Source organism: Eublepharis macularius, chromosome 9, assembly GCF_028583425.1.
Source record: "Eublepharis macularius isolate TG4126 chromosome 9, MPM_Emac_v1.0, whole genome shotgun sequence".
Classification (NCBI taxonomy): domain Eukaryota; kingdom Metazoa; phylum Chordata; class Lepidosauria; order Squamata; family Eublepharidae; genus Eublepharis; species Eublepharis macularius.
Window position 1 is genome coordinate 9353309 of NC_072798.1, and position 12025 is coordinate 9365333.

The window sequence follows — 12025 nt, forward strand, 5'->3', positions numbered from 1 at the left end:
GGAAAACGAACTTGCCAGATATGCTGTAATGGCGAAGATAACAGCTTCTTTGAGAAACAGCTGAGTCATGAATTTTGAGGAGAGATGGAATGTGTATTATGCAAGCAGGAGACAAATTTCGGCAATGCAAAAGCAGAATGAGAATAAGTCCTAAACGAAACATCTTGAGCTCGTTCACAGGGAGGGCTAAAAATCGAATGAATGAATGAATGAATGAATAAATGAAAGAATGAATGAATGAATATAAATGTAAAAAGAAGGATCTTTTTGAGCAGAAACATTTTAAATTTTTTTTATTGTGAGATATGTAAGAGACTTTCCTTATCTATCCATTTGTTAAAAGTTATATCAACTATGTAGAAGTGGCGACAGTATGTAATACTGAGTATGTAGAAATAAAGAAATCAATAAAACAGATAAGTTATGAAATTTGTTACAAAATGTTGAATACAAATGTACCCTAATATAAATAAGTATCATTGTATTTCATAGATAGTGTCTTAAAAATTTTAATGAAGGGAAAAATACTTTGTGTTTTATATATTCTGTTACATGCAATTATTTCTGATTTACACAATTATGCTACACAATCTCTTTTTCCTTTCTGTATCCCCTTTTATTAAAGGTAAAGGTAGTCCCCTGTGCAAACACCAAGTCATTACTGACCCATGGGGGGACATCGCATCGCAATGTTTTCTTGGCAGATTTTTATTACGGGGTGGTTTGCCATTGCCTTCCCCAGTCATCTACACTTTACCTCCAGGAAACTGGGTACTCATTTTACTGACCTAAGAAGGATGGAAGGCTGAGTCAACCTTGAGCTGGCTATTTGAACCCTTCCGCCAGGATCGAACTCAGGTCATAAGCAGAGCTTGGGCTGCAGTACTGCAGCGTGTCATTCTGCGCCACAGGGCCCTTATCCCCTTTTATTATTATCCTGTTTTTTAAGATAAAAATTATTTTATTTAAAAAAAGAAATCTATAAAATCACAGTATGATAGAAATATAGATACAAACACATACACAGAGAGAAGGGCAGATGCTGACAGCACAGTGTTTTGACATCTGATGTTTTACAACACATAGGAATCTGGCCTCGACAGCTGCCCTAAAAAGGAATATCACTAAGCGGATCTTGCAGATGTCCCTGGACCATCACATTGTGACCCCGTACACAGCAATGTTGATCGAGAGCCCAAATGGAGATGAACTGATGCTGGCCGACTCGCCTCGGGACAACAAACGGGCCTGCTGTCCAGGTTGGTTGCTCGCTGCTGTTCCCATCCGGATGCCACCTGGTTTCACTCAAGGCTAGAACTACCTTGTTCTTCCTGTTCCCAAACAGGTGCTTTAGCCATCGGCCACCCAAAGCCTGAAAATTCCATCCCGCTTTGGGCCAAGTCCACATCAATGCCGAACGAACCATTAAGCCTCGTTAAGGGACCAACTGCAGCAGCCATACACGCTGGTAAGAGATTTTTGGATGCTCAAATGATAGCCCCTTGCTCGTTTCTGCTTAGGAGGGTGAAAACGCAAAATCTAAGGGCAAAGGAAACTTTTATTGATGGGGAAGGGGAATGACCTCAGCGGGATATAATTAGACATGGGCATGAACCGCATTACGAACCAAAAAAACCCACGAACCGCCCAATCTTCCGTTCGCGATCTGGCGGTTCGTGAGCATCCATGGCCAATGAACCAGCATTCGTTACAGGCGTGGTTCAGTGCGTTCTTCCGCAGTTAGTGAAGCCAGACAGTCAGGCACCTTCAATCAGTTCCCTTGGAAATGGAGCCGGGGGAATGCCTGAACTCTGTCTGCACTCCTTCTGTCGCCCTGGAAACCCGAATGGAAGCCCAGCTTACCTTGATCAGCAGGTCTTCTTTCCAACCATGGAGCTGGAAAGTGGTTACAGCCTGGGAGAAGACACCCGGGGGAGGGAGTGGGTGTTCTATAGCCATGGGCACTCCAATCTCATCCCTGCAAACCCTGATAGGCAGCTCTGATGGCCAACCACAGACCTCTGTGTTGCTTATAAAAAGCAGTGGGGTCCCAGGCTGGGTTTCACTTTCAGTGAGCAGTGGAGTGTGACAGAGCTGATGCTTGCTACTTGCTAGCCTTTGGGGAGAGAGACAGAGAGAGTTTAATTGGAGCTTGGATCCCTATTGCAATCTTGACCAAACTTGGGTAATGGCTGGAGGAGAGCTTGTTAAACACTCCCCGGAAATATGGGCTCTCTAATTCCAATGGGGGCCATTCTGACACCCACGAACCACGAACCTCGAACTGGTTCGGCAATGGGAAAAGTTCGTTGTGGTTCGCAATTTTTTCAGTTCGTGCCCATGTCTAGATATAATGCCATAGTCTACCTTCCTAGGCAGCCATTTTCTCCAGGGGAACTAATCTCCGTCACCTGGAGATCAGTTGTAACTCCAGAAGCTCTCCAGCTACCTCCTGGAAGTTGGGAACCCTAAATTTGTCACTGATATTTGCTTGCAGTTGATGTCTTGTTGAGAAAGAAGCTAGATGACACAGCTGGGGCCTCTGAACATCAGGTAGGAGAGAAAAGGAGGGAAGAGAGGCCCATGAGGGCAATGGATGGCCAATGGATGGCCAGCAATAGAGAAGGGATGCCTGGCAAATTGCCGGTGTCTCTCTGTTTCTGTCCCCCTCTCCCTCCCTCTCTGAGGCACAGAAATGCTTGGTCTGAAATTGAAAGTTAAAATTGGTCAGTGCTACAAAGTTCTTAAGGACACAGCACAAGAAATTCTTTTACCTTAAAAGACAACACGCTGCTAAGATATGGCACGTTTCCTCTATTATAATAAAAAGTGTCATTTGCCAAGTTGCCAGAAGAGGGAAACACAGGTCATGCCAGCAGAAAACTAGACAGTTGGCAATTCTATGGCACAGTAAGGATAGAATCCCGTTTTTGAGAATATTCGTCTTTTACTGGGAACGTTAGATGCAAGTGGGATTGCTCAGTAGGAGAGCACAATGTTTTGCATGCAGAAGGTATAGGTTCAGTCTCCAGCATTAGAGCCCATTTGGTGTAGTGGTTAAGAGCGGCAGGACTCTAATCTGGAGAGCTGGGTTTGATTCCTCATTCCTCCACTTGAAGCCAGCTGGGTGGCCTTAGGTCTGTCACAGCTCTTTCAGAGCTGTCTCAGCCCACCCACCTCACAGGGTGATTGTTGTGGGGATAATAATGACGTACTTTGTAAACCGCTCTGAGTGGGTGTTAAGTCGTCCTGAAGGGCGGTATATAAATCGAATGTTGTTGTTGTTGTTATTAAAAAACAGAAACAAAACCAGGTCTTGTATACTGCAGAAAGTTTGGAGAAGTTTCAGGGTTGGGAATGATACTTCCAGAATACTTTGAATCCTGCTGTTTCTTCTTCTAGAAATTAATCCCTGGAATGTTGACACATACTGGATGTTTCTGTGTTTTGACTGCAGTTTGTTAAACTTTCAGTCATGCCAATGCATCATCTTGCAAATGCTTGTCCTCTTGAGTTATGGCTTTTTAAAAAAAAATTGTGCGGTCAGACTAGTTTAAAAAATAAAATTCTGGGCCCAGGATGGAATCTAGGAAGCCCTGGTGTGAGCCTGGTAGAATCTGGTGTTTACTGCTTTCTCAACCACACAGCTGAGACAGAGCCTGCTTTGCACTGAGATAGCAAATGCAGAAGATTATAGGGTAGTGCCTGGAGAGATCAGAATTTGGAAAGGATGTGTTATCGCTTCTGGGTGATGCTCTAGGCTGCTTCCCCTAGTCTCTATAGTCTTTAGATAAAGGAAAATTCCTAGAGTGTCACTATGTGGAGGCCATTTTTCCCTGCTCCTCAATTCCTCTGGGCTGGAAATTAGTGTTGAGGGGTGAGTAAATGGGAGGCCTACACAGAGATGGTCTCAGCTTTAATCACCGGCATCTCTATCCTGTGGGTGTGTTATGTGCCATCAAGTCATGTCTGACTTCTGGCGACTCTATGAATGAAAGACTTTCAAAACGTCCTATCATTAACATACTTGCTCAGATCTTGCAGACTGGAGGATGTGGATTTCTTTACTGAGTCAAGCCTTTTCATTTTGTGTCTTCCTCTTTTCCTACTGCCTTTCAGCTTTCCTGTCATTATTGCTTTTTTCCAGGGAGTCTTGTCTTCTCATGATATGACCAAAGTACAATAGCCTCAGTTTTGTCATTTTAGCATCTAGGGAGAATTCAGGATTGATTTGACCTAGAACCCACTTATTTGTCTTTTGGGCTGTTCATGGTATCTGCAAAACTCTCCTCCAGCACCACATTTCAAATGAATCTCCATCCTAGAGGATCTCAATTTACAGGTGCTGGAAAAGTCCTTTCTCTGTCTGAGCCCTTGGAGAGCAGCTGCCAGTCAGAGTAGACAATACTGAACTGGATGGACTAACTGACCGACATGATATAAGGCAACTTCATATGTACAGGGATAAATAACCATTGACAGACCTGTTCTACAAGAGTTTGGGCATGGATAACTTACACTGTTCTTTCAAAGAGTTCTGGGTGGAGTTCATGATCTATACCCACTCTCATTTTGTCTCCACAATAATCCTGTGGGATGGTTAGACTAAGTGATGGTGACCAGGCCAAGATCACCCAATGATAGGGTTACATCCCAGGAGCTTTGAAAGTGAGAAGGATGCAATGCATCAATGTCACTTCCAGGTAAAAATCTGGATGTGACATCAGCATATCAAGAAAATGACCATAGAGTTTTAGGTGAATTCCAGACAGGCTGCCATTTCATCTGGGTTTTTCTCAGAAGTGATGTTGATGTTGTTTCTGTCCCCCCACACACACACTTCTGCAGGCCCAGATGCAAGGGCAGGTGGGGGGGCAGACTACAGGCAGGTTGTCCACCCAAAGCGAGCAAATGGTAAGCCTACCTGATGAATATTATGGAGAAGGAAGAATTTGAATCTGGCTCTCTCAGCGAAGTCCATCCCTGTCAATTACATCATGCTGGCATTTTGGAGGTGGGGGGCTGTGGCTCAGTGATAGAAGATCAACATTGCTTACAAAAGGTCCCGGGTTCAATCCTCAGTATCCCCTGTTAAAAGGAAGAGGGAGCAAATGATGCAAGACCATGAGACCCTGGTGAGCCAATGCCAGTCAGACTAGATAATACTGACCTCGATAGACCAGTAGTCTAATTCAATATAAGCTCGCTTCATGAGTTCTTGTACTCAACTATGGCACTTGCAACTTTGGAAAAGGAGGTGATAATTTCCACTGACTCTCTCCTCCTATTGATAGGGAGCAACCTGCATCTCCCTGTCCCCCCCCCCTATTCAAGATCTTCTCAGCTTCACACCAAAGGTTCAAGAACCAAGCAGGCATTAAGAAACTAGAGATGGGCACGAACCGAAATATGAACCAAAATTAAGCACGAACCAGGCCGGTTTGTGGTTTGCGAACCACGGTTCGTCAGATCCCATTTCTGATGAACCGCCACAAACTTTAGGCTGGTTCATTTGGGAGTTTTTTGGGTTCGTCACTGCAGACAGCCTGGTGCCAATCAATCAGTTTCCTAGGCAACAGGGGATGGACTTCCTGCAGATCTTCTGCTGACCCGGAAGTGACCTTCTGCTGGCCCAGAAGTGACAATTTTCTGACCTGGATGTGATGTTTTCATGAACCAAACGAACCGGTTCACAAACCAGGGGCAGGTTCGTGAAAGTTCATGGTTCATGGTTTGTGAAATTTGACGAACCACGAACCACATCGTTCGGGTTTTTCCTGGTTCATTCCCATCTCTATAAGAAACACATCAGCAGGCACTTGGGTTCCATCAGAGCCACATTCTGAATGGCTGTGCGACAGAATGGGAGAGGGGCCTGAGAACTGAAGAGAAACCATTTTAGCACCTCACATTAAGGAAAATTTTAACAAGATGTCTTTGAAAGGCAAAAAGGAGACAAGGATTTTTACCATGTCTAGAAAAATAAGGACTGTCCCTGGTGGGCTTGCCAGCCTGACATTGGCATCCAGAGACAGACCATGGGGGCTCTGCAGGGACATCATGATTCTGCCAGTGATGTCACTTCCACCATGGTTCAGAAGTGAGGTTATCACATAGGAGCCACCCTCTAGCATTCACCCCAAACTCTATGCTTTAATCTTAGAGTTTTGAGTGAATGCTACAGTGCCACCCCATGCTCTGACATCACTTCCAGGTTGCTGGCACCCCCTCCCCACTTTGTTACCATAGCAATCTGGGAGGCCTGTCAGTCCTAGTACCTGATAAGTGGAGACATCTGGAGAATAAACTATTGATTTATGTATTTATTCATATCATTTTTAGTCTGCTGTTCTCACTGAGACTCAAGGTGGATTACATATACAGTATAAGTTAATACAATTATTGACTGTGACATTGAATAAACAATATAATAGGAGCAAGGATAACAGAAATTTGGAAACAGGCAGAAATCTGTTTCAGAGCTTAAAAAAAATGCTGAAACATAGATTGATATTAACTACATGGAAAGTATCCAGTAGGAGCCCTGGTATTTTGGTGTGCTTTCTTCCTGAACTCCCTCCCCTTCTCTCAGTAAGTTACAAGCTTTCCCTTTTTCACCCATTCTGACCTCCATGTTGTGGAGAATGGGATGTTCTAGCCAGACATCTCGATGGTTATTCCCCAGAGCCGCATGGGGATCGTAACACCCAACTCGCTCTTATTTTATGGGACTGCATTCCATGCCTTTATATATGTCTCATGCAGGGCTTTTTTTCTGGGAAAAGAGGTGGTGGAACTCAGTGGTGGAACTCAGGACCGCACAATGACGTCACTTTGGGTCAGCTGGAACAAGGGGGGAGTTTTTTAAAGTTTAAATCGCCCTCGGTGAAAATGGTCTCATGGCCGGTGGCCCCGCCCCCTGATCTCCAGACAGAGGGGAGTTTAGATCGCCCTCCGTGCTACTGCAGTGGCGCGGAGGGCAATCTAAACTCCCCTCTGTCTGGAGATCAGGGGGCGGGGCCACCAGCCATGTGACCATTTTCAAGAGGTTCCGGAACTCCATTCCACCGTGTTCCAGCTGGAAAAAAGCCCTGGTCTCATGAGACATATATAAAGGCTCCTGAAACTGTGAACATAAAAACAAGATGATTAAATGAACAAAGTAACAGTAAACCCCCAACACTGTAGATGATGTGCTAATCACATACGGCATGTCTCTTCTTTATTTATCCGAACAGGCTCCTTAATTATTGGCCAAGCAGTGACTGACAATTCCATCCCCTCTTGGGTGAGGCCCACCGCGAAACCAGGGGGTCCTTTAGCTGTGGTCATGGGTCCAACTCTTTCTGCCATTCACGCAGGTAACAGCAGTTGGACTGACTCCTCCATTTGACTCCCTCCATATTTACTCAATATAGCAACTCTTTGGGTAAGAAGAAAAGATGGAGGATATAAGGCCTCTTCCACCTTGGCTATGCACGACCTGTTCTGTTCCCCGGTTCTTTTGAAACAAAGAGATTTGTGCCTTTGGTGTGCACACTTAGTATATAACCCTAGTTATTTAGAATCAAAATTTGTGGACCATCTAAGATCAAGGTCTTGTAGACTTTTTTTTAAAAAAAGGTAAATGACCGTGGTGGTTAATGTATTCAATGGGACACTGGAGGGGGGGGGCGTGTTTTAACTCCTCCCTGTGCTGTTCTCCCAGTTTAAATTCTGTCCCTCTCCTGAACTTTGCCCCATATGGGGAACCACACAGGTCCAAATAAGCTGGTGAGGTCTAGAAGTCAGAGTGTCGGATTATAATTCGAGTTCAAATTTCTACCTGGCCATGGATTTTGCTCGGTCACCTTGGGCCACTTATTCCTTCTCAGGGACAAATTAGACATTAGGTCTGCCCCGGGTTCAGTTGGGATGGCACCGAAGCATTAGGGTTCCCAACCTCTAGGTGACAACAGGAGATCTCCTGGAATTACAGCTGATCTCCAGATGAGAGGCAGAGGGAGACACAAGGGTGGGAGATGGAAGGTGTGAATAGGGCACTGGTGGTGGGCCGAGGTCGGAGGGAACTCCTGGGTAATCTGTTCCCTGGTTGCTCCTGAACCTGGAACTGGCCCTGGACTGAACATGGTTGAGACTGGCTGTATTGCTGTATAAATCTTCCTCATATTTTACCCTCCCTACAGTTTTGTGGATCTCTATGTAATCTAACTTTGCGATAACACAGAATAAAAATCCCAATAGAAGCCGATGCCCAGTGCCAAAGGAAGAAAGCACTTAAACCATTCATAGTGGGGGAGGCTCATTGAGTAATTGCTACAGGGCTATATCTGCAATAATGTCCCCCTGCCCCAGCACATTTGCTCATCAATCTTTTTTCCAAAACAGGACCTTTACTTTTAGGGCAACCCCAGCCTGATAATTCTTCTACGTCTGTTGGCAAACTCACAAAGAAACCAGCTGGCAGCGGAATACATTCAGGTAGAAGAGCTTGTGTTGACCGTTTCACTCTCACAGAAGTGTTTTTGCTTTGATATAGGCCTGTACAGAGGTCATTTTGTAGAAAAAGAGCTGGAGGAACTCATTAGCATAACTCATTAGCATATGCCACACCCCTTGACATCACCTATCCTGGCTGCTTTGGACCCAATCCTGGCCATTCAGGGCCGAAATTGGGCCCAAAATGGCAAAAAGGGGCTGAAAATGGCTGAAAAGGGGCCCAAAATGGTCAGGATCGGGCTGCTGCTGAACAGGAGAGAGATCCACCACCTGTCAGAAGCCCAATCGGGGCCGTTTCAGCCCCAATCCAGGACGAAACTGACCCAAAATGGCCGAGAGTCAGGTGGGCGGGGCCACCTGACATGTGACCTCTTTGGGAATCCTGCGTGTTCCCCCTTGAAATGAGCCCTGGGCCTGTACAAGATAGAATGTGGGACAAAAAAGTAAACCCTCAGGGCCACTGAGAGAGAGGGACTAAGGGCCAAATGACGTGTTTAGGTTTTTAACAAGATGTGCCCAGGAGTTCCTCAGATCCAACTCAGGTTCCCTGCAGCCACACAGCAGCTGCGGGAAATGGCTTTTTAAAAATAAAGAAGAGCCCAAACAGGCTTGGAACACCACTGCAGAGGGAGGAAGGGATCCTGTCTCCCCCCACCCAATCCATTTTCCCGTGCGGAAACAGTGATGGAAAAGAGTTATTTTCTCGATTTGCTGTTCTGTGTGGAGTATTACACACCTGGAGCAGCAAAAACAGGTAAATAACTCCCCTCCAGGGCCGTTTCCACATAGGAAAAAAGCTTGAGGGAGAGCAAGAACCCTTTCTCCCTCGATGGCAGTGTTCCGAGCCCATTCGGACTCTCTTTTATTTTCTAAAAGCCATTCCCTGCAGCTGCCATATATGGAATCTATATGGAAACTCTTTATATGGAATCATATCTCCGGTCCATCTAGCTGAGCATTGTTTATACTCTGGCAGATGCTTTTATACAAAGAACTATCCTTCCCAACACCCATTACCTGAAATCCCTGAATTAGAGATGCTGGGGATTGAACCTGGAACCTTCTGCATGCTAAGCAAGTGCTCTAGCACTCAGCCCGAAGCCCTGATGTTGGGTCAACTTGGGTATAAAAGCTGTTTAGTGCAGCTCAGAGATGTATAATGTCATGCAATTGATGTGAGTTCTTTCATCATTCTGCTGTGACGTCTTGTTTGTGCCTTCAAAATCAAGTTGTCTGGGCGTTCATAAGAATATAAAAAGGAGCATATCGATAGTCCAGAATATAGTTTCCAGGAGTGGCTAAATAGATGTCCCCAGAAAAGCTATAAGCAGGGCATAGATGCCAGGTCTTTCCCTTGTTATTGCCCCATAGCAACTGGTATTAATAGGTATACTCCCTCTGAACTATTTGGCAATTTTGGACATATCCTCATGAATCTGTGTAAATCCCCCTTTTAAAAACATGGAAGCTGGTGGCTGGAGATCGCTCCTATCAGCAAATAAATATTTACTTGTGGTCCCCGGCCCTAAGGAAGCCCGCCTTGCTTCAACCAGGGCCAGGGCCTTTTCAGTCCTGGCCCCAGCCTGGTGGAACGCTCTGTCAATGGAAACCCGGGCCCAGCGGGACATATTATCGTTCCGCCGGGCCTGTAAGACAGAGCTGTTCCGCCAGGCGTTTGGTGATTGAAGGGGGCGGTGCCATGTCGGCCTCCCACCTTTGGGGTGGGGAAGGTTCTCCCCACCACTGCACCTTGTTAATTTGTTTTATTATTTGTATATTGATTTTAGTTTTGTTTTTATCGATTTTAACTGTTCACCGCCCAGAGCCCCTGGGGATGGGCGGTATATAAATTGAATAAATAAATAAATAAATAAAATCATTGTTTCTTGGGCTAGTTAGTTCTGTAAGTGTGTGGATTATTATCTGCCATCTGTCCTGAAAACAGTGCCCATTGATTATATTGGAGGCCTGTAAGTTCTACTAATATGGGAGCGCAAAAAATGTCTCTCTGTCTGCTTACTTTGCTCACTGCATACTTTTATGAGTCTGTATCATGTGTCCTCTGAGGAGCACACTGTAAAGACAAATATTAGGACAGCGCCCCCTCCCATCACTTGCTCTTACTGGGATAATCAAGGGTGCTAGTTCTTCAGATCTCTATAAACTGGGGTGATGAGTAGAGATGGGCACGAACCGAAAGACGAACCAAAATTAAGCACAAACCAGGCCGGTTCGTGGTTCATGAACCATGGTTCGTCAGATCCCATTTCTGACAAACCACCACGAACTTTTAGGCTGGTTCGTTTGGTTCGTTCTTTGGTTTGTCACTGCAGACAGCCTGGTGTCAAACAATCAGTTTTCTAGGCAACAGGGGTGGACTTCCTGCAGACCTTCTGCTGACCCGGAAGTGAACTTCTGCTGGTCCGGAAGTGACCTTCTGCTGACCCAGAAGTGACTATTTTCTGACCTGGATGTGCCATTTTCACGAACCAAACGAACCGATTCATGAACCAGGGGCAGGTTCGTGAAAGTTTGTGGTTCGTGAAATTTGACAAACCACGAACCACATGGTTTGGGTTTTTTTTGGTTCCTGCCCATCTCTAGTGATGAGTCTACTGTGAATTCCTTTGCTGGAAGTCCCTCCTTCCATATACAACAAAATAGATGTGTTTAGCAACCACTTTGTATTGAAAACACACCATTATTTTAGTTTCCACAATAACTGTACCATGTTTTAGACAGGTTATGTATCAGATCTGTCAATGTGATAGACATCTTACACTGGTAATGGGACACTTGGCGTTGTACATGGCTTTTTGTCTATATGTCAATTTGTCAGATCAATGACTGACTGCTATCTGTGTTTGCAGTGGACAACGATCCTCATTTTATCATCAACCTACCCAGGCAACAGAAAAACATCTGCTTCAATATAGATCCCAGTCCTGGTGCGATCCTGAACTTGGTTTCAGATGCTGAGTTGGGTAAGAGATCAGCTCGGTCCATCACCATCTTGGGATTTTTTTTTAAATAATTTTTATTGGATGGGTCAATACAATCAGATTAAAATACACGTACAATTCATTTAATTTCCCACAGCTATAGTTCCCCACCCCTCCCCCTTTTCCATGTTGACTTCCAACAGCACTCCAACCCCCCATTTTTATTATCACATTATTTCTATACTATAGTTGTTCTTGTCTCGTTATTGGTAAAGATCTTAACTATATCTTATCTTAATGTCTTTAAAACCCTTCAAAAGACCATAATTGTCCCTTACCATCCCATCTCTTTTCCATATTTTTCTTTAGTTTTTTCCAGTCTTCCAAAAACCTTTTTGGATCTTGATCTTCCAAATTTCTTGTTAACTTGTCCATTTCAGCCATGTACAACAATTTCCTTGTCCATTCTTTAATTTCAGGTATTTCTTCTTTCTTCCAGTATTGAGCATATATCATTTTTGCTGCTGTTATCATATAATATAATAATGTCTTATCATTTCTATTAACATCTACCATCTTGGACA

At 44.6% G+C, this 12025-nt stretch overlaps 1 protein-coding gene across 3 annotated transcripts in view; it reads left to right on the forward strand.

Annotated features, from left to right (window-relative positions):
* Positions 1-12025, forward strand: part of ITIH2 (inter-alpha-trypsin inhibitor heavy chain 2) — a 45640-nt gene that overhangs the window by 25722 nt on the left and 7893 nt on the right. Inside the window, exons 15-19 of one of the 3 annotated variants that reach the window (XM_054988249.1) lie at positions 1087-1259; positions 1346-1468; positions 7239-7361; positions 8389-8481; positions 11370-11483. In XM_054988249.1, coding sequence (XP_054844224.1) covers positions 1087-1259; positions 1346-1468; positions 7239-7361; positions 8389-8481; positions 11370-11483 — 626 coding nt within the window. The remainder of the gene's footprint in view (positions 1-1086; positions 1260-1345; positions 1469-7238; positions 7362-8388; positions 8482-11369; positions 11484-12025) is intronic. The other 2 variants (XM_054988250.1, XM_054988251.1) reach the window with 2 other exon arrangements.